General features: G+C 38.5%; 1 protein-coding gene and 1 long non-coding RNA gene across 3 annotated transcripts in view; both read right to left on the bottom strand.

Annotated features, from left to right (window-relative positions):
• Nucleotides 1-191: 191 nt before the first annotated feature.
• Nucleotides 192-21,167, bottom strand: LOC133991590 (atlastin-2-like). 2 transcript variants are annotated; one of them, XM_062430048.1, is made up of 15 exons: nucleotides 21,090-21,167; nucleotides 12,438-12,607; nucleotides 11,238-11,450; nucleotides 8,518-8,652; nucleotides 8,328-8,432; nucleotides 8,178-8,228; nucleotides 8,037-8,093; nucleotides 7,637-7,729; nucleotides 7,299-7,437; nucleotides 7,047-7,174; nucleotides 6,645-6,701; nucleotides 6,447-6,518; nucleotides 5,237-5,668; nucleotides 3,867-3,881; nucleotides 3,455-3,592 (listed from the first exon to the last, which is right to left on the bottom strand). In XM_062430048.1, exons 1-15 carry the CDS (start codon nucleotides 21,160-21,162, stop codon nucleotides 3,455-3,457), a joined length of 1,878 nt encoding a protein of 625 aa, XP_062286032.1. In that variant the 5' UTR covers nucleotides 21,163-21,167. The 2 variants fall into 2 exon arrangements, with proteins under 2 accessions (XP_062286031.1, XP_062286032.1); XM_062430047.1 differs by lacking the exons at nucleotides 3,455-3,592; nucleotides 3,867-3,881 and adding an exon at nucleotides 192-2,958.
• Nucleotides 192-26,931, bottom strand: part of LOC133991596 (uncharacterized) — a 227,111-nt gene continuing 200,371 nt past the window's right edge. Inside the window, exon 2 of the long non-coding RNA XR_009927010.1 lies at nucleotides 192-2,410. This is a non-coding gene — a long non-coding RNA (uncharacterized LOC133991596). The remainder of the gene's footprint in view (nucleotides 2,411-26,931) is intronic.

Here is a 26,931-nt window from a genome sequence, read left to right as displayed (position 1 = left end):
CATTTATTTTCTTTTTAATCTTAAATTTGCCAGATTAGCCTCGACAGAAATTTTACAACAAATCTCACTGGGTCTGTTTGGTTAAAACACATTTAATTGCAGACGTTGCTTTAACCGCATTGTCACATGTGGATGTAATAAATGTAGTAGTTTGACTTTCAAACCAAAAAAAAGACAAAAGGGAGCAAAAGAATTGTACGGATGATTTATTCTTAAGGTAAACATTTTATTCAAAAATAAATTACCAGAGATATCTTTAAAAGGCAGACAAGACATTTGTCTCCGACCCACTCGACACAAAGATTTTCCTATCAGAATCCGAGTATTCACACCGTGTTTCTATGAACATTCTCACAAACAGGAGAAAACTAATGTAAACCTACAGCAGCAACTTATCTTTCTTTAACAAACCACAGACTGTTAAGTTGATCAAAAGAAGAAAAGAAAAAAAAACAGCCATTGTCATCTGATTCACTATAAAATGTATACAAAGTTTATTTAAATATTTAATTCAACATACATGCCCGATTTGTAATGTGAACACAGAAGAAGAAGAGAAACTGTACAGTATGAGACTGGCGCTTGAGGTGAGAAATAATGTGGATGGAATTGATGCAGAAGAGCTCAGACAGAAGTGATGCAGCTGTTAGACTGAACTAAAACGTTAAATCTGCTTCTTACTGCGGAGAAATCATTTCAACAACCTGACAGATAAATGCCAACCCGTCACTTGAATTGACTGACATCTCTTTTGCTGAAAAGATGATCAGCAGTCCAGTGACACTGATTTATCCAACTCAGGAGAAGAAGAAAAAAAGAGGGTTAATAAAGACTGAATCATTTGTCAGTTCAATAAATAGTTTGATATTTAGGAAAATTAAAACTTTCTTGCTCGGAATTAGATGGAAAAATGCCAACTCATCTCAACTAGTAGCCGCTTAGCTTAGTATAAAGACTGGAAACGAGGGGAAACAGCTAGCCTGCCTCTGTCCAAAGTTTCAAAAATCTGCCTAAGCAGCACCTCTAAATCTCAATGATTAATTATATTTAATTTAAGTGTGAAAACAACAATTTGTGGAAGGAAAAGTTACAACACAAAACCCCCATAACAACACAAACTGACGGTTTAACACACAAGATAAAACCTGTTAAAGAGTGAGCTTTAGAGGTGCCGATGAACAGAGCAAGGTTAGCTGTTTCCATGTGCTTCCAGTTTTTTTACTAAGCTAAACAAAGAGTGGTATCTTTTTATTTCATTCTTCACAAGAAAGCAAATAAGTGCATTTTCCCAAAACGTCAAACAATTCCTTTGAATGGAAATTAGAAATTTGAGTTAAAAAAAAAAATCAATATCTCTAAGTTGAAGCAAAAATGTGTTTGTTTACAGTCAGGTCAGAAAACTGTGAATGAGTCTGAGAGCTCCTAGAAGCGAGAATCAAACTTACAGCCTGTAGGTCCTAAAGATGCCTGGAAAAACGCAGGACTAGTGCAGCTTTAATGAAAAAGGCAGTGAAAGAGAGAAAAAATGGTTCAAGATGATGATCCTCTCTGGTTACCTGACTACAGCTGGCATCTACAAGCTCTTAGCTAGCTTAATGCTACAACGCAGTAGCTATTAACACCATGCAGAGGGCCAAACACTGGCATGTCCGCTATGAGACGCTGAAGGCCAGATAAAAACATGTCAGTTCTAAAATAAAAACAGACCCCCAAAAAAAGAAAGAAAGAAAGAATAAAAAATCAACTGAGAGGCTCGAGGCTCCTTGCAGTTCTCTTCAGAATCACAAAATATTAAAGGGAGACAAGACGGACAGACAGACGTACCAGGGTCTCGTCTAGAAGCAACCTGAGCCCAGAGTTTGAGTATACAGATGTTACCTGGTTAACACCTCTTCCAAATTTAGTGTAAAAGACTGAATGAGTGAATAAATGGAGGCAGACAGGTGAACTACTATATATATATATATGTCAGAAGAGAAAAACTGCACTCGTCAGTTCAGATTTTGAAGATGGAGATCGATCAGCCCACTGGGACACAAGTGTGCAGTTTAGGTAGTTTTTAAAAAAATTGCCTTTCCAGCTGGTCCGTGACAGCAGCAATCAATTTACTTTCACTTCAAGTTTCATCAATAAAATCTGTTTCCTGATTTTACTGAAAAAAAAAAAAAAAAAAACTCAGAACATAATCACCTCATTATTAGTTTTCTGAGTCAATTAGTTGCTTGTGCTTAAAGGAAACGATAATAAAGTGAAGAGAAAGTAAACCAAGCGCTCGTTGATGGGATGATTAAATGCACACAAAGTGTTTCAGTTTGAAAAACAGCTGCCCTCGGCGGTGTCAGTTTTCCCTGAATTACAGCTCAAGTCTGAAGCGAGTGCAGTCAGCTGGATGTCAGATATCACAAGTACTCTTGTTGGGGTGTGTGTGTGTGTGTGTGTGTCAGTCTACAGTATGCATTACAACACACGATGCATCTATGGCAGCATGGCACACTGGAGAAGATAACAGTCCTTCAAAGATGCTGTTTTGGCAAGAGGCGACGCCGGCTTCTCTGCTCGGTCCTCTTATGAAGAACGTGCAGTTTCTGCTCTGAGGCACTGGGGGGCGATGAAGAGCAGGGCAGACAGCGAGCCAACAGGTCCACTACAGATCACAGAGGAGGAGGAGGAGGTGGGCAGCATGTGATGTGATGATGAGGGGCGTTCAGGGTGGAAGTAAAAGAAGGTCAGCTTTGGTGTTGAACTAGTTCCACAGTTCTAGGATTGAACACATTGAGCGAGTGGGCAGGAGCGTGATGAACATGACGGGGAGATGAAGGAAGAGGAGGAGGAAGAGCATCAGTGAGTCTTTAACTTGGTGTGATGCGAGCCCTGTTCTGTCAAGCTGGCTTTGAGCGAGTTAACCACCGTCTGTCTGACGTTGTCTTCCATATATTGTTCAGTTAGTGGCTTCAAAACCTGCAGCAGAGGAGAGGAAGAGATTCTGTGTGAGAGCAAATCAACTTAAATCGTCTACAAAGAGTCAAGAAAAAAGGTGACAAAGAAACTGAAAGAAAGACAGTTAGGGGAAGAAACATGTTCGCGGTAAAATAAAAGGAACCAAAACAGGATGTATTCTCAACATGCTAACAAAAGAAACATCCAAATCCTCTCGAACTTACAACTTAACAAAACCTCTTCAACTTAAAACAGAAAACAGCCACACTTCCACATCCAGAGTAAGATGATTAAAAACCGTTTGGGCAGGCTTCATGTCCGTGAGATCCTGAGTTGGGCCCGGCCTGCCGATGTTCAGATACATTCAGTGAAAGTCTGAGTCCACACTGAGAGACTCGGGGCTTAAAATATAAAGACTCCAGCACCATAGGACTGAAAATAAACAATATAAAAGCCAGCAAACTACAGAAGTTTCAATATGAGAAGTAAATTTAACAGTCAGCCGGTGAACCAGCAGCTAGTTATTCTTCTTGTAGTTGTTGTTGAGAGGAGTCAAAGCTCTGAGTCCCAGAGTCGCTCCTGATGGGAGTGAAGGGAGGAGAGAGGCGGGCCACGCCAGGCGGCTCCTGACGGGCTCCAAAAGTTTGGAAAACACCTGAGAGGAGAGCAGGGAGGAACGGGAGAGTTAGACAAGGAAACACGACAGACAGACAGAGAGAGAGAGACACTGGTGCAGAGGAGGAAACACAGATCCAGAAGTTTGAGGAGAGAGATAGAAAAAAAAGGATAAATTGAGAAAGAAAGGAGGAAAGACAACAGAAACACAAGGCAGCAGGGGGCTCAGGTGGAGGAGAAAGTAAAAAAAAAGAGATTTTGCAGGATGTTGAGAGCAGAAGGAAGAAAAGACAAAGAGAACTGACACCTCTCACCTTTCTGACCGTCCTCTGTAAAGCAGGGGAAGAAAGGAGGGGAGGAGGACAAAAGCAGGGAGGAGGAGGAGACACGAGGAATGAATTTACAGTGAATCCCAAACACTCAAACTCCAAATCAGACTAACTTTCTTGTCTGCCAAACTGGTAAATAACCAACTGCTTCCTGCCTTCATGTTTAACACAGTTTGACTTTATAAAACAGCTGATGGAGGAATGAGATGCTGGCTGGGCTGCAGTGTGGAGGAAGAATGCTCGAATGGTGAAAAGATGATGATATAAACTGAAACAAACAACGCTTTTGTCTTCTGAAGAAATGACAGCACAAAACCAGAACAGCAATGAACAGTGATTGAAATTAACCAAAAAGGGGAAAAAAGAGGAAGAATCTCAGCGTTTTTAAAATCTAAGCAGGATATGAGGAGGAATGAAGTTGAATTCTGGTGAAATTTGCAGGGAAGTGGAATAGAAACCAGATGAACAGATGAAATAGATAAAACACACACACTCAAACACATTTGTAGACCCTTTGAGGAAAAACTGCAATTTCAAAGCTTAACTGTCTTAACTTATTAAACATTACTTATTAAACTAATATTCATAACCTTAACTCTACATTAACACACCTTCATCACTAAAACATTTCTTATAGCTGCAACATAAATGTTAGAAAAACAAAGCATTTTAACACATTTTTGCTCAAATCAAAGCAGTATACTCTATAATTATACTTTAAAATTGGCATGTGTAAGAAATGCATGCCTGTATAAATTGAATTGCATCATCTAAATCTAATTAATTTCCAATCTATTTTTTTATTCTTAAGAATGACCATGAGTGTAACAGGCCAACATAACCCATTGGATCCACCCTAAAAACACTGTCAGTAACTATTTAAACACCTATGTGTTATAAATAATAAACCATTTAACCTTACTGGCTCAAAAAGTAAGAACTGTTAACCCAAAATTACTCCAATCCTTAAAAATAACCAATTCACAGTCACATAATCTCAGTTCTCACCTTTTACATTCATTTAAAGGAATAGTTTGACATTTTGGGAAATATTTATTTGCTATTTTTGTCAAGAGTTGAATAAGAAGATTGATATCACTCTCATGTCTGTACATTAAACAAGTAGGAGTGGTTTAGCTTTGCACAAAAACTGGAAACTGGGCAGCTAGTTTGGCTCAGTCAAAATCAACCTCCCAGCACCTCTAAATGTCATTAACATGTTTTATATCTTGTTTCTTGAATTTATACTAAAACCAAAATGTAAAAAGACAAGTTTTATAAAAGTATTTCCCAAACGTTCAAACTATTCCTGTAATAAACACAAACACACTCCTCCTCTCATCGTGACAACCCACCTGTTCCCAGAGAGTCTCGGCCACCAGATCTATCAACGCTCCCACCTCTCGAAATTCTCCAGAATACTTCACATACGCCCAGGCGCAAAGTGACAGCAGCGCCACACCCATGACCATGTTAGCCAGCACCGCTAAGGTGCTCAGGCCGATGAATCCTGTCACCCCAGACACCACGTAGGTCACAAACATGACCGCAAAGAGTGTGGCAGGCGTGCGAGCTGCGTAGAAGATGTTCTTCCCGTCGTTGTGCTTTGAGAAGTTGGTGTAGGTCTCATCCAGCTCGGACTCCAGCTGGGTCTGGTAGCGCTGGCAGAACTCGTCGCCGCCCATTTTCTTCACAGAGCGGAAATAACGCACTGAGTGCTCACGAAACTCATCGTGGCAGCGCTCAAGGTCGGCTGGAGCGATGTATGGCTTGTCCCCTCCACACATCTGAGAAAGAAAGAAAGAAGAAAGAGTGTGTGTGTGTCTTTCTGCTGTTGAAAGAGATCAACAAACAACAGGGAAAGCTAAAAATGGAAATTTTTACACTTTCCAATAGTGATTAACTTCAGTTAGACATTCACTACGCCCTAATTTTCTGTGATCTGTGAGCCTTACCAAGCACAGAATTGTCCTCAAAAAAGACCTTAATAGGTATTAAAAATGTCTTAAATTTAATTGACAAAGGTTTTGAATAGTATGAATAGTAAAAATGACAAGTGAGGCTGGTGTGACAGTGGATTGTGCTGCAGGAAACTCAGTCAGCACCATCAGACCTGTAGCAAACACCGTCACTACTGCTAGATACAGCAGTTGACTAATTTGAGCAAAAACATATTTTTGTAATTGGCTAATCCATCCATACATCCACTTTACAATGAATTACTGTTATATACAGTCTGGAAGCACTGACATAAATGTGATTTTAAATGTAAATAAATTCATGTTATTAATACATAATTTGAAGCCTTCTTGTTTTCCATCATTCATTTACTGCTATGATTGTGAAAGAGGTATCTTAAAAAGTTTTACTTTTGGAGAAAACTACAGAAAGCCTGTTTCAGGATGTTTTGTTAGCTGGAACTATTCTGTGATGTTACCGTCTAGTAACACATAAATGAATCCATTACTGCCCCCTGCTGGCCATTCAGGACACATACTGTTCTGCGGAGTTTGGTATTTTCCCTTCTTAATTGTGAGTGAAAGGTGAGTAAAAACACATCCTTACTGTCTCCATGTTCTTGCTGTACAAATCTTTGGCTCCTGCCACAGCTGTCAGGTTGTTCGCTTCTGCCGTCGCCTGAGAAACAGGAAAAAAATAATGAGATTCAAGACAGCTGCTGATCTTCATAACCAGTACAGTACGAGAGAGGAGAATTGCATCCAAAACTTGCTATGATCCCCAAGTTTCAAGACAGTAACTAACCTGCAGCATGGACTTTGGGTGCGGCAGTTCCTCGCCTTGGTAGATCTTTATGTAAGCCTGTAGAAAAGGAGAATAATATATAATCACACCAGTGTTTCCTGTACAATATTCTAATATAACACAACAAATTAACAAGTGGACAAGACACATTTTTAATGCCATTATGTTTATGAAAACAACAGTACAGTACAACAGGTTTAAAAAGAAGTTCATTGGTTGTCCATTCAATCTTTACTTCAGTGTTTTATGACTTTCATTTTCCTCCTATCTGACAATTTTTGTTAAGTGTATTATCAACTTTTACTCTAAATACTTCCTGTTTACACCAGTTGCTCCAGTATAATTTGAGGCTTTATGCTAACCAACGTGTTACATACCACTGTGAAAGCCACTGGACCGTACCTTGAAGTACTCCAGGAGATCTCTGCAGGTGACTTTGTTGCCTCCGATCTCCTTCTCCACCAGTCGCTCTGGGGCAAGCAGGAGAGGCACCAGACTGGCTAACTCCTTTTTAAAATCTCCATCGATGTCTGAAACAAAAACACACACACACACACACACTGATTATCCTCTGGAGCATGACATTTCTGTCCAACATACTTTAGTGACCACTCTTCATTCTTACAGCACATGTGCATGTTTCTGTTTTTTCACCTTTAAGCCTGCCGTCAAAGTGGGGGTTAGTTGCCACCTTGAGCCCAGGATGTGGCAGCAGAAAGCAGCCGATGTTGGAGAAGCAGGAGTGGATGTGCTTCCTAACGTTCTGCAACTCTTCATGTTGGTTCTGTTTCACCTGTTTAAGAGGAAGGAAACCACATGTTGACATAATAAAAGCGTGCGCCCGTCGTTGTCACTGACTAATGTGTGAATCGTGTACACACACGTCCTGCTAAGCAAACTGGACACACCTGAATGCTTTTGCTTTTCTACACATGAGGTGAGAAGGGGACGAGAACTGTTTTTCATTTAGCGGGCACCAACATGCTTCTCACCTGTAGTCTTTTGTCAAGGAAGGAGTTTCCCCCTTCAAGGCCGTAATTGTGTTCATAAGGATAACTCCAGTCCCGAATCAGGAACATCAGGGACTGAAACACACAACCAGCAGCACAGAGACAACAGCTCAGTCAATCATGATTTAAGGGAACACAAATTAAGGCACTTATCTGAATACGTTCTGTTTTCAGTCTCAAGATACATTCTAGATAAAATCACATTTCTCAACAAGATATTTTTAATATTCCCCTAATAGTATTCAATAAAAAATACATGACTTGCTGTGCAGCCACACATTTAATTGAACAGGTAGCTTTAATGGACACAGTGTGTGTTCAATGGTATTAATTAAGACTTTTATATCCTATAATGGGATATGTCAACAGAAGCAGTGATCACCTGGAAAGGTTTCAGGTAGATTTCTTCCATTGCGAGTCGGCCATACTCTGTGAAAAGCTGCACACAAGAAAAAATGAATTATAATCAGAAAACACAGACAGAGATACTGTTACAAAACATTGGTGCATCTTTTTTAAACACCTGTAGATGCTGCAGATCATCCTCCTGGATGTTCTGGGAGAGATTGTACACCTGAAAACAAAGGAGACAGTAATGTTGACATAATGTTTAAGAGAAAAAGGCAGCAGTGTATATATTTGACCATGACAGTCTGTATGTTTTAAGTCTCACCTGCACAGAGCTGGTCATTGTGCTCAGAGCAAATACAGTAGCACAGTCCTTGATGGTGGACTGGCTGTCAAACGCTCCCTGTGTGTCAACAAGGAGAACAGCAACCTGTCGGGATGAGACGCTGTGAGTGTGTATCAACTTTTTTACATTTTCTTTTCTCATGAAGCTCCTGACGTTACTAACAGTCTACCTTGCTGCCGTCGGGCTTGTTGACCACAAAGATATCACTCCAGACCTGGATTCCTGTGGTCTCCCTCTCGCAGCCTCCTCTCCAGGTGAACCCTGTCAGGGGCTCATCATCACCTCCTATCCACGTGTCAGTCCGCTGCAGAGGGGAGGAAGAGGGGACATGGTAAGAAACGCATTTGGAGAACAATGTTGATTTGGATTAAACAAAGTCAGCGGTGTTAAAGGCACAGGAGGAGGAAATAACACAGTCATCCTGTTCTTTACTGCTGTGTGAGAAAGATGTAATGAATGACTGAAAAGAAGAAACAGTGACTATGTTTCCATGCGCAAAATATTCCAGTTTTTGCCCTTATTCCAAAAACAACTATATTCATATTAAGCTGTGATAAAAATGAATATTCAACTAATATTCACATTTACATGCAGAGACTTTTCAGGGTTTCCCTCTGCTCCAGTGGGGAACAGGAATCACAAGATCTCTATGCTACATTTGGAATAAGGCCTGATTCAGAATATCCAAACAGAATATACTGTTAATGTGACCTGTGTCAAATTGTCATAGTTGGAATAATAGTGAGATATTAGTGTGCATGTAAATGTAGCATTTTGATCTGATAGGCACTTGAACATCAACTGTTTTTATCAGGTAATTGTGGTGAAAATCACCATCAGAGAAAATACTTTTTTGTCTGTGACCAAAATATTTATACAACTACAATATACAACTGTCCAGATTTCACCCTTTTATCAGGGATAGAAGTGTCATTTGTTTGATCCCTTAAAATTTAGTCCAACAGCATCATTAGGTCAAACTTTTGCGGGCCTTATATAACCAACCATCATCTGCTCAGTAGAATGTTGACTGAGAGCAGCCAGATGATTATAATGTCTCGACAGAGGAGAGTGAGTTCTTGTTTACCAGTCTTATCTACAACAGGGCACAAAAACACCACACACAGCACCACTTACACCATCGTCATCATGATTTTACATCATATTAACACTGAATGAAACATGACCCCCACAATAACAACACTGAACGGTGCCCACTGCAGCTTCAACACAAAAATACCACTACACAGCAAAGGATTTAATGATGGTTTACTGATCATTAAAGCCAAGTCACAAAAAGTGTGTAAAGTTTGTATTTTAAAACACAAAAAGGTCAAAGTAAAAGCAACACATCATGACTTTTTATCTGTAATTCCGAATGACAAATGATAAGATTCACAGACCACAAAGGAAATGTAAAAACAAGCCTTGAAAGCAAATAACTGATTTGCAAGTCAAAGCATGCAGGAACACTGATTCCTCGTGACAACATGACGATGTGTCTCTGCAGCATGCCTAATCACGAACCTGTGACACACAATGATGATAATCTGCGATTTGATAACAACAAATACCAACAGTCCCCCCCCTCCAGAAATAAACATGTAACTGAGAAAGCTGCGCAACATGTTAATACTATCTGTAACATTAACTGTTGTGTGTAATTCAATAAAGAACGACAACATAAACAAATACCATTGGTGTTTGAAAAAAAACAGGCATGTGTGTGGATCCAGACAGACTTGCATTGTATGAATACCCATTTTCAAGCTGCCCAACAGCTGTGAGACACGATCATAAAATTCCTCCATCCTTCCTGCTGTGTGTGTGTGTGTGTAAGGTGATCCTGGATGCGTCCAGCTGCTGCTACAAGGACTCAAGGACTAGTTGTGGAAGGAAACTTGTGTCGCAGCAAGTCACGCAGTTGTTGGATAGAAGAAGTAATCATGCAGGTGTATCAGGCTGAAACCCCCTGATAAACCTCCTTAATTATAATTATAATATAACATAAATCCAATTAATTGTTTACAAGTTTAGAACTTTTGTTATGAAACTTTATTATAGTAAAATTCAGCTCCCTAAAATACTGATGACAGCCGATAACAGTAAAACCACCCCATCTTATTTATGCACCTCACTTGTCTTACTTACCTGGTTGGGTAAGTTTCTCAGTAAGAGACCCAACAGGAAACACTTGTCCTTGCTTTTCACATAATGGTATACATGTCAGTACTGGCTATGATCTCATCTGCACTACTTATCTTTGAGCCTACTTGTTTTCACAATCTCTACTGTCTGAACAATATAGTATTACACATCATTAGGCTCCAGAGGAGGGATGTGCTGTTGTATGTTTACTTACTGTAACACATGGGTAAACACACCTTCAGCAGGGGTGCATTAGTGTTTTAAAGTAAGTACAAATACAAGCAACTGAAATGGGATGAAATGAACTGGGACTGATCTGTACTTTTTAAGATGTCTGGATCTGCAATGATCGTCACAGTTACAGTATAAAAGGCAGATTACTATACACATCAAAAAATATCTGTTATATATCTGCGAAAATGATATCAATATTGCTGTATTAGCAGTCATCAGATATTTGTAAATTTTAAATATTGTGAGATGTATAAACACTTGAATCTCAGACAAAACAACCACGAACACGTCACTGTACGAGAAAAAAGAAACATTGCAGAGTGTGAAAACGTAGGAACAAACTCCTCCACTTCCAGTCTGTGCATGTATAAAATCAGAAGAATATATTTTGGTTTTAGTGCTCCCACATTCAGCTCTGACAGGATATTTTGTACTATTTATAATTCACTCAAATCTTTTAAATGAATTCTTAGAAACAGCGTGATAGCAGCATATGCTTCATCTCACCTGATTGTGCATGTAGCGCAACATGAAGTCCAGCAGGAAGGATTTGCCTTTGCGGAAGGCCCCTGCCACAGACACCACCACCACATTCAGGTCCTTCACGTGATCCTGCAGCAGGATCTTCTCCAGCGCTGCGGCGTCCAGCTCAAAGCTGTGCTCATCCTCGTTGGCCAGGACGATCTGGATAGGCTTGGCCTTTTCTTCCTCTACTGTTGGCTGAGGACATGAGTTTGCAATCAGTCAGGTCTTTCCGTGGCACAGAGAGAGAGGCTTGACACTGCTGATGAGGCAGGTCTCATGGAGCACAAAGAGTACTGAATTATAAGGCTGAGATCACCCGAACGAACATCAGGAGGAAAATTAAGCACCTGGAACATATTCAGGACCCTGACGTAATGCAACAACACCATTAGCTTTTACCACCATGAAGAAGCACAGTGTTTTCTACCCGGTTTGGTAAACTCACCACATACATTTGATATTTATCTTAGCAGTGATATTTAAAAAGTAAGCAGCACTTTGGGGTTAAAAGACAACCTACAAGAACACTGTTGTGTGACATAATTAAGTAAAATACAGTTCATAAGTCTTCTTTTTCTATTCTGTCTTCATGATTTATGTTTTCAATCATTACTGTCATCAGAGGTGAAACAATTAGTTGAAGAAATAGATTACACAAAAATAGCGAAGATTTGATGGTTTCAGCGCCTATGATGTGAAGATTGTGGCTTTTTCCTGCCGTACTTCACAGTAATTTGAATATCTTTGAGGTTTAGACTGTTTTTTGTAGACAAAAAGATATTTGAGGGCATCAAACAACTAATCAATTAATCAATAAAGTAAGTGAAAGATTTAGAACTACAATGATTAGTCGATTAATCAAAATAAATCACCAACTATTTTGATACTGGAGTCATAACTTTTGTCACTTTTCCAGCAAACAAAACAAACATTTCTTTAGTTTTAATCAACTTGGATTGATACATTATGAAGGCAATGTTTTTATATGTTCTGTGTTTTTACAGACTAAAGAATAAATAAGTTATCAGGAAAATTATTGGCAGATTGAACAATGATGAAAATTAGCAAAAACTGATGGTAAACAGAGAATATTTAATTGGACTACCTCCATTCTTGCCTATTCCCTTCTATAAAAAGTAAAGCATGAACTAAAAAAAAAAACAAAAAAAAAAAACACTTTACCTCTTCATCTTGAATCATTTCATTTTGTGAGGGGTTGAGCCTGGCACCTGTACCCGAGTTTGAGGCCATGGTCCTGGGAAACAATTCATCATCCAGGTCTTCAGCACTGGCTAATGGAGGCCTCTGGTTACGACTACGAACAATAGGGACTTCCTGTACTCCCCTCAAGCCTTCAGATAAAAGAACAAAGAAAGTTAAGAGAGAGAAAGAGAAACAAAGAGAAAATGACACTGGTTAGATAACATCATATTGAATGTTAGTGTGTAGATAAAGGGAGTGTAAAGTGAGGAGGAGAAGAATGTTGACACAGAGTTTTGTGGTTCAACCTAAAACTACTTTTCTTAGTAAAAAGGTTTCTTTATAATAAGTGGTGTTCACGTGAGAGTCTGACTATCGCTCTGAGAAGTTAAAGAGAAAGTTAAATGCCCCTATATGGGTCAAATCATAGATGGGAATCTTTCCAGCATTCTCTGCTGGGCTAAATACTGCTATCCACTCTGGTCTACCCATCTAGGTCAAGCTCGAAAATAGCCTTGCGCTGAAAATCACAAAGGGCCAGCAAAAAAAAAAAAAAAAAAAAAAAGGACGCGAGAAACAGACGTTACAAGGACAGCACTGTCACATGTTTCTTTGCGAGTCTTTCCCTCAAATCTAAAGCACATGTTCCCCTTTAAAAACAAGACTCTTTCCTTCCGGTCATGCTACCACAGCTGCTGTATAAGCAGTGTGTGCAGAAAGTTTACAAAGTGTAATCCACATAAATGAGTCGCATTTTTAAACACTGAAATATTTAAAGAAGGGTAAAAGTAATCCTCTTATATTTTCAAGTATTGGTAAACTTTTATTTCTTAACATGTTTAGATCTCTGAGGTGTTACTCAAATACTAAGCTGCTTGATAAAAAGCCGCTTTGCCTCTTACATATCAGTTAACTCTCGTTCCAACATTTCCAGCCTTGTTTTCACCTTATTTTCACAGAGATAAAACACCGCCAGTGCAAGATAAAGACGACACTCCCTGACGTTAACAACTACCACGCCAACACTTACAATCCCTTGTCCGGACACGCGAGTCCATTCAAGGTAGAGCAACAATTATTAAGCGTTGCTCATTCAAAATGTTACAAGTGATAATTAGACATTAGACTGTGCTACGTTGGAGCACCTGGAGTGACACATTCAAATCAGGTTTCGGTGAACCAGCAGGAACCAAACCATCAGATTTGGCTGCCAGGTTCATGATAAGCAAATGACCTTAAAGTAATTAAAGCAACATTGAAAGTGTTTCCCTTTTTAATGCATGAACAATATCCTCATTGTTACCTAAAATAAAAACACTGGACTCTCCCAGGAAATCTAACAATCCCTTTTGTTTTTAAGAACTGTTTTGGCTGGTCTAAATACTACAGTAACTATAAGCCTCTGCTGCTGTTGCTATGGAAACGCAGCCTGTCAGAGGTGCGAAACAACAACAGAAATGAATTCAGGCCAGTTTTTTTAATGTTGATAATGTTGAATTCACTGTATCAACGTCATTTGTTGTATTTAATGCAGCTTTGTGAATCTGCTAGTTTACTCTTTAATAGCAAACGCCTGTTTAACTGTGCAAGAGGAACGACAGCAATGACAACGCCTCTCAAACAGGATGCCGATACACCAACCTATAGTTCGTCTGACACAGAAAGAAGATGCCGGTTAATGCTACACAAACAAGTTTAATACTATCTTACCCTCCACGCGTGGCACAGGCACCAAATTTCCAGTGTGTGTTACTGCTGAAAAACTGGTTTTCTACAGGCCAAATCTGTCCATCTGCTGGTTAAGTCAACATAAGGGGCATGAGGGTGAAAAAAACAAAGCGCAAAAAAACAAAACAAATTGGATGATTAACAAGTTATCCCTCTTTCTCTCTCAACCCCAACCGGTCAAGACAGATGGCTGCTCACCTAGAGCCCGGTTCTGCTTGAGGTTTCTTCCCGTTAACCCTTACATACTGTTCATAATCTGACACATGATTAGTCTCTACACCAATTCACATTCATAAATTCCCCATCAGTTATTATTAATTATTTGATTCATCATTTACAATCACTATTTTATGGTCCAGGACAACATCTTATAGAATATGATGAATACAGCAACATGTTTTAATGCTGAATTTTGAATTTGTTTAATAGACACAGGTCAAATTTGTACATTTGCATATATAAAACTGTGTACCAGTGGCACATTTTACATTTTTTTAAAAAAGGATGCATTTTATTTACATTTTTTTAATACTGTGGGTCACATTAGGAAAAGTCCGGCTAATATAAATGTGTATAGGGTGTTTTTACAGCTGTCAAATGAAAAAAAATGGGTAAAATTTACCCCGGAACAGTACATCACGCTTAAAAGGGGGGTAAATAAAATTACAGACTACAGTCTCGACCTGCTCTTTGTGAAAAGAGCTGTGAGATAACTTTAGTGGTGATTTGTCACTATATAAATTTATCAGCAGCAGCAATGTTCAAGATACAAGTATGATGTTTTGTTTCCGTGCAACACATGGTTAAAATCTCACATTAAGTTATGCACCTCGTTAAAAAAGATATGTGGGTTAACTTAAAGAAAGTCTGAGGCCATTTTACTGTGTAGGAGGGCAGTGTTAAAGATATAGGTAATATTCTTGCTTTAAAAAAAAGGAGGACAACTATAAAATGGGACATCCAAAGATCAAACTGGAGGTGCTGCAAATTCCCAAAGTGCAGCAGTGTTGGAGGAGCTGCTGCTGCTGCAAAGTGCACGGGGGGCAGTTACAGTAATCTGCTCAGCACACAAATTAGCTCGCCACAGTCTGTCTGTGGCAGCGCGGAGGCTCCCATCAAGTCCAGAGCAGCACTCAGGACGATGAAGTGGCACAAACTACAGCCACAGAGAGAGAGGGGGGAAAATCCACACAAAGACACTATTCTGCTGGGACTGCAGGAGTCTGTATCACTGCAGAATGTGTGCGAGAGAGAGAGAAAAACACAAAAACCCAAATAAGCATGCAAGGACGCCAACTGCAAAAACAGCCAGTGGAGAGAGAGAGAGAGAGAGAGAAAAAAAAAACGTTAGCTTTGCATTCTCAATTTGCACATGTGCATTCATACTTGATGATAAAGTGGCTAATGCCCTGTCCTCCTCCTCTTTCTCCTCCTCAGTTCGCGGGAAAACGAGGGCACAACTAAAATTAGCAACCTTCCTTCTTATCTTATGGAGGCGCTGAGCAGATGTTAGCTGGCCTACATGTTTTCCTGCCAAAATACACACACATACAAACTTTTAACAAGGTCAACAAAGGTTCAAGTTTGTACAGTACATCATACACAGCACGTAGATTATAAATGCAAATTAAACACTAACACAAGTATATTCAGTGTCACATCCCTTAAAGGCTGACTTTAGTCTATCTTTAACTACGCCTGGCAAGAATTCGCTTCTACACAAGTTAGCCTACATCTAAACACGGCCTCCAAAATCAGCTCTGCCTTCCCTGGACTCCTGCACTACATCCAAGGCAAACTTTGATAAGGTCTCGATCCGCTTAATATAACCAGCTGTCTAAATATTGGAGGTTTCATACCTAAAAAAAAAAAAAAAGACTGAAGCAACTGGAAAATCTTTGGGAGTAAGGTAAAAAAAGAAAAGGGAAAAAAAGTGTTTCGCAAGCATAAATACAGCGCAAAGATTATGTGAAATGGTGTCTGACGCCATGTTGATTATGACACTTAACATTTTAATTGCCAAGGGGGGAAAATATTGCTGGCTAAAACATTTAGTAAGTAGGGTAAGTTCATGCCAAAATCTCCTCTCTTTTTATTGTTGCAACACTTGTGGATCAAAGCCAACGTTTCTCCAGCAGGGTTTCAACACCCTCCTCTAGCAATGTGACGCCCCCCCAAGCCCAATGCATTTTTAAAAAAGGCACAGGAAACTTTGTGTGAATATGTAGCTTAGTTAAATAAATTAATGAATATGTAGGTAAGCCTTGTCATCAGCTCTTTAGAGATAACGTAATTTATACAGCACTTTTCAAAACAACGCTATAAAGTGCTTTCCTTAAAATTATGCTAAATATTATCAGAGAAATCAAGATTATAAAATATTAATAGACAAAACAATGAAATAGTAGATAAAATATAGAATTAATTAATTGCTCCTTTTTTTTAATTTTTACCTTAATTGTACTATCTTTACTTCCTTGTTCGGATGCTGCAGTTGAAGTTCGTTCTGTCACATGAGATTAAAATAAAAAAACGGTCCAAATAGGGATCACGCTTTTACCTGGTTATCTTCTTCTTATTTGACGTGAGATCAACAGTCATTAGTCTAATTAGTGTTGACAGAAAGTGTCCTCCCGACCTCTAAAGTGTTGACTGAAGGGTACAGGATTATTATAGCTAAACATCTACTTGTGGCAGATTTTTCACAATAAAACTTCCAAAAAGTGTATCTGAAGTTAAAGGGGAAAAAAAATGTGTTCAGTGTGAAGTTAATACAATATAAAGTGTTTTTTACTGGACTAAATAACTAATAAATGGCAGCGATAGTCTATGTTTTAAGGTTGTTGCTTGTGGCATCACAAGCAACAACTTGTTGTAACTCCTCTCTCAGTCTCCGCCACAACAGTACTCATGTGGATTTTGTTTGTCTTTGAGGTTGTTGTGTTGATTTGTGGACTGATTATTCAGGTCATCAATACTCTGTCAGTGTCTAGGGCAAATTCCAACTTCTAATTTAGTATCTTGTTGGGTTGAATTGTTGGTGTAGCTTCTCTACTTTCAGTTTTGGTCTCAAACATTTGGAGTTAAATAAAAATTAAGACTTTGTTCTGACAGAGTGGTTAAAAGCAAAATTGTACAAATATCAAAGAGGCTTTGTGTGTTTATTCTATTTCACACCAGTCTGTGCAGAGTCTGTGTTAGCCCTTACATACTGCTTGGGTCAAATTTGACCCATTTTAACATTTAACAGCTGTAAAAACACCCCAAATGTCTTTTACCCTGAAATTTGATGACTTTTCCTAAAGAGGCCCAAAATGCACAAAAATGAAAATATTTTAAAATGTTAGGTTCTACAAATGTTTGTCCATTGAGGCTGTTCCAGGTCAAATTTGACCCGTAATCTATTGACATGGCTTTTTGTTAAATGAATAGTTAATAGTTTTAATAAGATGGTAGATAAGAGATAATATTTCTTTTTATGATGTAGCAATGAAGACTGATGGCTCTAATGGTTATACAATAAACCCCTCAGCTCTGTTATACTTTCATGTCTTAGGTAAATAGAACATGATATTAAAAATACACTCTCTCTGCTCTCTGAAACATTAATCAAGGTTTATCCACCCATTTATTGATCAGTCAGATCGGCTATTGATGTTTTCTAAACAGATCTGTGATTCAAAATTTGGTATAGACACTTTTTATGAGGGGAACATACTGTGAGGGTGTAGAATATAAACAGTGTGTAAAGGTTAATCAAAAGAGAGCGAGGGATCCACTGTAGCCTATTAAGATGCAGCTACACTGACTTCCCCCGCAACACCAGCGCCAGAGGACAACCTGACTTGGCCCCTCTGGACACAAACGAGGGCAAATGTTCAACTTAAGTCTGCGCTCCGAGGACAAAGTGCAGAATAAGAGCGGCTCCGGCTTGTGAAAGTCGTTGCCACAGAGTCAGCTGGTCTGTATGCAAGTAGACATAAAGGTTATCATGATAAGAGGATCCTGACCATATCGCTTTCTTTGTGTGATAAAGCTTTGAGACTATTTACTGTTTGCTTACCAGTCTGGACGGCTTGGAAAAGTTTTACAGTAACAAACTAAGCCATGTGTGTGTATAGTATACCAATTATATTGAGTTTGTTTAGATAAAGAGGGCCACTTCTCTTATCAGTGGTATAAAATGGTATTCAAATGACAATAAATATTGTTTATCGCGATTATTTCTGAGACTATCGTCCAACAAAAGTAGTTATCGTGACAGGTCTAAAAGAGATAAAAGACGACATTTTAGGTTGCCTCTTGAGCTTTGGGAGATTATGATTTAGATTTTTCACCATTTTCTGACATATTGTAGACCAAATAACTAACTGATTAATCAAGAAAATACCCGACAGATTAATCAATAATGAAAATAATAGCAGCAGCCCCATATATCACTTTTACACTGAGGAGCCTGGGAACAGAAATTTGTCTACATTAATAACTCGGGGTGTTAACCTATTGATTTGATTCTGATTTATGGCTGTCTGCTTCTTGATTGAATTAAAGGATAAAGGGGAAGAGGGGGCACTATTTTCATGGCTCCAGTGTACTATGTGCCAAGCTACTGAACGGTGTCCACTAAAGTACAATATGAAACAATCAAGATAAATGGTCTGAACTTAACTGCATTACTTAATGAATTAATTTAATCTGAAAGCATCTTACAGTCTCCTGCCTGTGTGAGAATAACGAAAAGAGAGGGAGGCAGAGTGCTGCGTCGTTATTAACGTCATGTCTCCAGCAGTGGAGAGCAGCCTCTCTGCTGCGCCGTTCGCTCCGGGGAAAGACATCTCAGTCCAAAGACGCTGAGCTGGCGCAGGAGGGTTTCTGAGGTGAAACAGTATTTATCAGTACCGATATTATAGTGTCTAGCTTTTCCATATAGCTAGTGTAATATGGTAGGCAGACTGTTTTGGGAGACCTACATTTAACCATCCTTGAAGACACCACTACCGATATAGCCTGTAGTTCTTCATTAGCCCCCAACTATGCCACACTGTGCCTCTCCCACCCTTATTTGTAACTTATTTGAGATATCCAATATTAAAAGGAAGGGTTCTGAATTTTTAAAGCCGTCTTAAAACAAGTCAGGCGCCCAGATGAACACTGAAATAGGTTTTTCTTGACATAATCACTCCTCTTGTTTATACTGACCAATAGAAGATCCCTTCATAATGCACTTACAATGTATTCAAAAGATTATCTGATGCTAATATGACGCTTCAGTCACCCAAATAAGTCAAATCAAGTAGATATCTTTCAATATTACAGTCTTTTTTAGTGTCAAAGTCCCTCTTTTTGTTACTATCACAACTCAACAGGGAAACACAAAAGGGGAATACTGATGCTACTAAGAATGTAAATGTGGCTGATATCTACTTGACAAGACTAACGTAGACAGCTGAAGCCTCAAATAAGCGTCAGATAAACTCTTCAACACATTTTTGAACTTGGTGTAGCTACTCTACTTTCAGTTTTGGTCTCAATCAAACATTTGGAGTTAAAAAAAGACAGTAAATAAACGCTACTTGTACAAATATCCACAACTTTTAAAACACTGTGGATTTTGTCCTCCACCACTTAACCTTAAAAGCTCATTTGAATAGTATCTTTAAACAAGAGGAATGATTATACAGCCAGGAAAAACCCTCTTTCAGTGTTCATAGTGGTACCTCACAGACTTGACAAATTGTGAACCTTTCCTTTGAAGTTTAGACATCACACTGAGACTACAAAGCTAGGAAAACTGGGACCCCAAACTGGGTTTAAGGAGGTCAAGTCTTGTTGCGATATTGTTGTAGTAGTAGTGTTTATTAAGTCATCAAAACACAACAAACAGAAAAGTACTTACAGTATACAATAAGTATATAGATTCTAAATAACAGCATCAAGTAATTAATGTATGATGTTAATGACTGAAAAGGCAGAAGCATAATGCTTATATATGCCTCTCCTACATAAAACCCCACATTAAATTAAGCTGCCCACCAAAAATTAAAATGAAAATGAGAGAAAAAAAGGAGAAAAATATAAAATATACAAAGGAGAGAAGATATTTCTGACTAATGCATACACCCCTCCTGTATCTATCTAGAGGACATTACATTAGCCTCGCAATTACGTGGATAAGTCTGCTGGGCAAAGTGAACGGACTAATAATAGGACATTTAAAAATATCCCCAGTCATTAGTGGGATGACTGGATTAGCGTTAAGTGTTGTTTGTAAGTGAAAACCTAGTTACAGGAAGCTGCCGTTATTTAAAAAAAAAAAAAAGTTGACACAGAAAGAGAAAAAGGAAAGCGATGAAGCCCCGTGCAGACACACAAGGATGTTATATTATTAGTAGTAGTAGTAGTAGTAAATGCAATGCAGTATTTGGGGCATGTTTACGGGGGGCCAGGTGAAAGTGGCGACCCCCCGGGGTAATAAAGTCGACAGGTGCCGGAGAAATGTGTATCCGGTCGGACTCAGTTTCACATTATTTCGCAGGCAAAGTTACACCGAGAGAAATATATTATACACACACTAATAAAATATAACATGCACCACCAGCCTGTATAAGCTCATTTCCATACGGTTTAGACAGTGTTGGCAGTATTCTGTTTAAAAAAAAGAGGAAACAGACTCTGGCAGCAGCAGCAGGACCACATTTGGCAGGATATCTAACTAAAAAACACTGACTGGTCTGGCTAAAAGAGAGAGAGAGAGAGAGACAGTTTCCCCCTGCTGACAAAAGACGACCGAAACAAAACACCACCACTTCTCTCTCTCTTTTTAAAAATATAACTCACTCTCCATAGCTTTTCCTACACCGTACCTGCACCGTCCTACACGACAGACGATTCAACAATTAGTTTTACCTTCGTCGGGGACTCGGTTTTCGCATTTTGGCTCGAAGTGATTTCTGCTCCTCACCCCGCTCACCTCCGCCATCTTGGACTGCTGAACAAACTAACGTGGCTGACGTCAAAGGAGCTGCTGAAGTTCATGCTGCCCCCAGGCTGCTGCTGCCGCTGCTGCTGCAGGAGGCTGTTTTCATTTTTCAGATAGCTGAAACACATGGACACACAAAAACAACAAAAAGAAACGGAATTTAGTATATTGTTCTTGAAGACAAAAAAAAAAAAAGCTTAAACTACTACTACTTTATTTAATTTTCTTTAATCCAATCCAACCCAGTGGCGGTCAAAATTTTGATTTCTTTCTGATAATGTCAATACAAACTGAAAATGTAATAGCTTCATAAATGTATTTACTCTGCATTTATGGCAGAGTTGTTGCCTTAGATTGCACAGGTGTAACTAATAAAGAGGCCAGTGGTTGTATATTCCAGTGTGAAACAGCCTTATAACCATCTGAGGGCAGCACAGACCCCAGACTCTTTTTTTTTAAAGGCCTTAAAACCTTTATATTCAGGAGGGCTTCTCACCTTCACTCATTATTTTCTTTAAGTTGTGTATTTTTAATGCTGTAGCACTTTTAAAACATGTTTTGCTTTAGATACATACAAGCAAACCACACTAAAAACAACAACAATACAACACACAGACCCACAAAAACAACAACTTGTGGTTACCTTCCCACCCCTCCTATACCAATGGATCTCCATATAATATTTGCACGACACAAGGATCCAAAATTTAGCAATAGCCCATATAGAAATGGTGATTAAAGCAATTTCTTGTTTTTTTTATGGAGGTTTAAAATATGTTAATTTTAATAAGGAGGTATCCTTTAATACTAAAGTTGGAGAGCATGACACAGCTACATCTAGTACATCAGTAAATGCACCATCAATTTTCAAATTGCTAGTTTATTTGACCAACAGTCAAAAACACAAATATATTGAAGGAAAGGATAAATACTTTATATAGTGGATGTTTGGCTTTTTTGATATAAGAATGACTGACAGAGTTAGTCATCTAATTACTTTATCTCTAAGTTTGATACACAAGATATTTAAATATGTTTATTTATTTGTAATGTTGCAGCCATATAAAAACATGGCATGAGTTCAAAGACTCAGCTAACCTCTGTCCTCATCAGGACAGGGTGTGGTCTGATCTGATTGGATTGACATCTGAGTGACATCTCCCTGGCAACATGAGCAAACAATGTGTCTGTCTTAACACTTTGATTATGTTTATTATATCATTTATTTCATACTTTTATGACTAAAGTATTAAGATATTTCCCTGTTGCTACAAGGGCTTACACAATCACATTACATGTCTTCAGATTACTCCGTCCACTAATAACGTCATCATCATCTACAACATCATCGTCCATCTGAAGTATGTGTGATAGGAATCTTGGAGGAAATTGGATCCATTTCCTCAACATGTCTCCAGACAGTCTACAGTTTCTTCTCCTCTCTTGTCTTCTGTTCTTGTGTGTGTGTGTTTTTTTTCTTGTCAGTTGATCATGAGAATAAGGTCTTCCAGCACATAAATCAGTAGCTAGCTTGATAAAACAATGAAAATCATTTTGTTATCCTGTTTGTCCATGCTGTATTCCAATAATTTGTGTTCTCATCTGTACACCCCCCCCCCTTTTTTTTAATTTATTTATTAGTGAGTTTAGGAATATGAGCAGATATTCACATTTGAGAAGCAGATTTTTTTGACATTTAATGTAAAAATGACTTCAGTTATCAAAATTGTTGACAATTCATTTCCTGTCATCATCATCTATTCATTTCAGCTCTATAGTGCTGCCATGTATAGTGGGGATCAAAAGGGGCCCACCGCTGTGCCTCGCCTCACAGCATGCCTCTAGACTCAACTATTGTTTAAACATGCACACATATAATATTTTTTCTCTCGCTCCGTCTTTGTTAGCTTAACCTTTGCAGCGTGGTACAAAACATACACACTGAACCATGCTATGTCTCACTGTGTACTTATTACCTTGATGAAGGTTAATTCTGCTTTTATAGTCAGATTGCCCACAGTAAAGATACGACCTATCTGCTGTGTTAAGGCATATATCTGTGATGCAGTACAGATATGTTGTTCTTCACCTAATAACTTTATGGTGTTTTATCTGCTGTCAGTGATGATGGCTGTTAAACAAAAAGTCATAAAAGCTCTTCACCTCAATGGATAAACTCGCTCCACGTGTTTACCCAGCTGTTCATGTCTATGTACTGACATTGTGGAAAGACTATCTGCTGACAGAGAAGCATAAATAGGAGGGCAGCTTTCCTTCAAGCCTTCTAATCCTTTGACAAATTCCACTTGACTTGAGAGGCCTTTTCAGTTTACTGGTTTGGAGGATGTGCATCTAAAATCAATACTTATACTTGTGACAATTAATTATTTGGTGATTTGGATTTGAAAAGGCAATCGGTTCTTCATGTGTGTTTTTTCTAATCATAAAGGAACAAGCAGAAACAATTAGTATCTCTGAAATTTGAGAAGGGTTTATAATTCATTATCTGCAAATGGAAACCATAAACTTTTGAGTTGTAATCCTATGGCATAGTGTATGGAGTTGCTACTTCGGTGTGACTTTAGTGACCCAATACATGGCTTAAAAGAGCAGTTACTTAAAGAACAGGTTCACATAACAATAGTCTAGTGTCCAAATTGAATATTGACACACACTTGTTCTTGCTGTTAAGAGATCTCTTCATGATGCTACCTCAGGGTAAGTTAAGGTGTTAGAATACACAGCTCTCTTTCTGTGCAAACATGTATTTAAAAGTTTGTTTTCCCAGCTAATATGAGGCTTCAACCATCCAAATTAGTCTAATAAATTCAATATTAACTAGTAACTGTCTTTTTTGGGACAAATTCCCTCTTTTTGTAACAATTATTCCATTGCAGCTCAGAGACACAAAGAGGGACTTTAACTGTGGAACATATCCACTTTGACTAACTCAGATGGCTGATGTCTGATGTCAGATCAACTTTTAAAACATTTTTGTCTAAAACGAGGTGTGTCAATTTAGTCCCTGACACTTAGGCTGTAAGAACATTTGGAGGAGATCTTTTTTATGGTAAGTATGAACAGGAGGAATGATTACAGTGAGCAAAACCTATTTCATGTTCATATGGGCATCTGACTGTTGTTTCAAAACAGGCTTTCAAAAGTGTGAATCCATCTATTATCTACTCACATGCCACTGCAATTGTTCCTCCTGTACATACTGGCTGTATGTGCCAGTGTAAGAGATGGAGGTCAAATCAGCACTCCGTTTAGCCAAACCTAATATAAGGCTTTAGCAGCATAAGTTAGCTTGAATCAGTTAAAGTCAATTTAGCACAAATTGCCCTTTTCGTGCAGATCTGCATTGGAGGGAAACAAGCAGGGAATTGGGCACTAAAAATACTGTAACTGTGGAAGACACAAGCTTGATTTGTCTGCTACAGCCTCATATTAGTTGTGACTAAATTTAATGGACTTTTGCACAGAAAGACGGTTGTGGATTCAATTCTCAATGTCTTACATTAGATTGTGTCAGCCAAGGATTTCCTGATGGTCAGTATGTACAGGGAGAAAAATTATAGTGACCAGTAATCCTTTGAATATACATAATGTACATAATGTGAATATTGTTTATATACTTAAACATCTGAGCTTGAAGTTGTGTGTTTAAGTCAGTAGCCTTGGTTTGGTGTGTTTGCATTAGCTGCAGCAGCGAGGTGTGTTTATCTAATCTACATGTTCATTCAAGTTGCATCGTCTTACAAAAAGCTGTAGTTTGGAGAAACTTATCGAAGGAATTGTTGTAACTTTCCAACTCTGAATTTGACTTAGACACACACACATCAACATGACCTATACACAGTACATATACACAGCTAAGGAGAAGGTGACTGAGGAAGAGACTAGGCAAATAGAAGATGAATTCAAAGCTGGCCCTAAATAACCCTGCCCATGAGCCAATCAGGTTCAGTTTGTTAGCTGTGACTCGCTCTGCCAAATGTTGGATCAACACTCTCTCTCTGTGGGACAACCCCACATGTCCAGGAGATCCTGCTCCATCCATGGATTAGATATGACATTTAGGAGTCACTCTCTTATCTTTTCTGTGCAAGTAACATTCAGATTTCTTGCTTGTAAACTTTGGACAGTAAGCAGAAACATACCAGAGGTTATCATTTGTCTTTCACTTTTTAGTGCAGTGTTTTTAAAGCCTTTTCAAAGTTTTTCTGGAACATGCAGGAAAGCTAAGGATTGGTTTCCAGCAGCAAAAGAGAGCAAAGTATTTATATTCACTCTGTCCTACTAGGATTGATTATTTGCAAGTATCCTTCTCCTTCCTCCCCTTCCTTATACACTATAATAGACAAGGTCAGTAGTTAAACATAGGAATAGGTCAAGCCATACACAGAGAAGGAAGAGGTTCACGTTGTAAAAGTGACAGATGGAAAAAAATTGGTTTTCAGAAAGAGAGAGGGAAAGAGACCATGCAGACGTGTTAATCTGTGTCAGTGCTCATCTATTCTTAGCCGCCGGTCCCATCGGCCTGCAGAAATATGAGAGACACAAACGTCATGACAAGCCCTGATAAATTTAGAAAGAGGGTCAGAGAACAGTGACAGAACCCCCAGACCAGGAACTATTCTTTTTTTTAATTGCTTCTGTTTCATGCCTTACATTTTTCTTTCTCGTCACAACATTTGTCTTGTTTGAACACCTTTGACCTCATGCTGCAGTCAGTTTAGACGAGCCTTACATCTATGTTCACTTTTGTTTGAGCTCAGAAAGAGGATGGAGGCTGAGGAGAAGGCTCCCTCTAGTGCATGTAAAGTGAAAACACAATTTCGGAAAAACAAGACAATAAACAAACAAAAACAGAAGGAAAAAAAGTTGCAATAAGATAAGATAAGATAAGATGAGATCAGAGGTACTTTATTAATCCCCTAGAGGGGAAACTGAATACCACCCTTATACAAAGACAGACAACATACAGAAAGGAAACATACAAGATAAGTGCAAGGCACCATGACAGTATCAATCAGTCAACAACATTCAACATTCAACAATCAACAACAATGTCTTTTTTAATGACCTCACTGCACCAGGTCCACTGACTTCAACCCCCAACACACAACAGCATAAAAATAATAAATAAAGGCTTTGTTCTGCACACCTTTCATTGTATCACTTTTTTTGTACACTTTGCTGTGAAAGTAGTAGATAGGCTAACATAATAAAACTTAACATAACAGAACATAATATAATGTCTGAGTTCCAGAACTGCTGATCATGACATCATAGAACTGGATGACCATACTTACAGAACATTCCACTTTTCACTTCACTCTTGTTCATTTACTACTGAGTACGCAGCAACTGCAGTCCTGTTGAGATATTAACTGAAACTGAGCCCACAATTCAAAAGCGAACTATGGAGAAAGATTACCCACCAAGTAAGTCATTTTAGACATCAGGGAAACTAATTGTTTTTTTGATTGTCATTGTATAGTAGCTGGTGAGAGGTAATTAAGAACATTAACTCAAGTACTGTATGCCATGTAATGTACAATTCCGAGGTACTTGTACTTTAATGCCAGTTTAAATGGGAGAATTTTTTACTCCACTATATTTATTTAACATGATAACTATCAATTATTCTGCTGCAGAATGAGTGTTTTTACTTTTGATATTGTAACTTCTTTTGTTGAAATACTTGAACTAAAGTATATTTTTATATTCAGGACTTTTACTTTTAATATTCTAATGAAACTA

Source organism: Scomber scombrus, chromosome 12 (genome assembly GCF_963691925.1).
Source record: "Scomber scombrus chromosome 12, fScoSco1.1, whole genome shotgun sequence".
Classification (NCBI taxonomy): Eukaryota; Metazoa; Chordata; class Actinopteri; order Scombriformes; family Scombridae; genus Scomber; species Scomber scombrus.
This window is presented reverse-complemented; position numbering and strand designations above follow the sequence as displayed.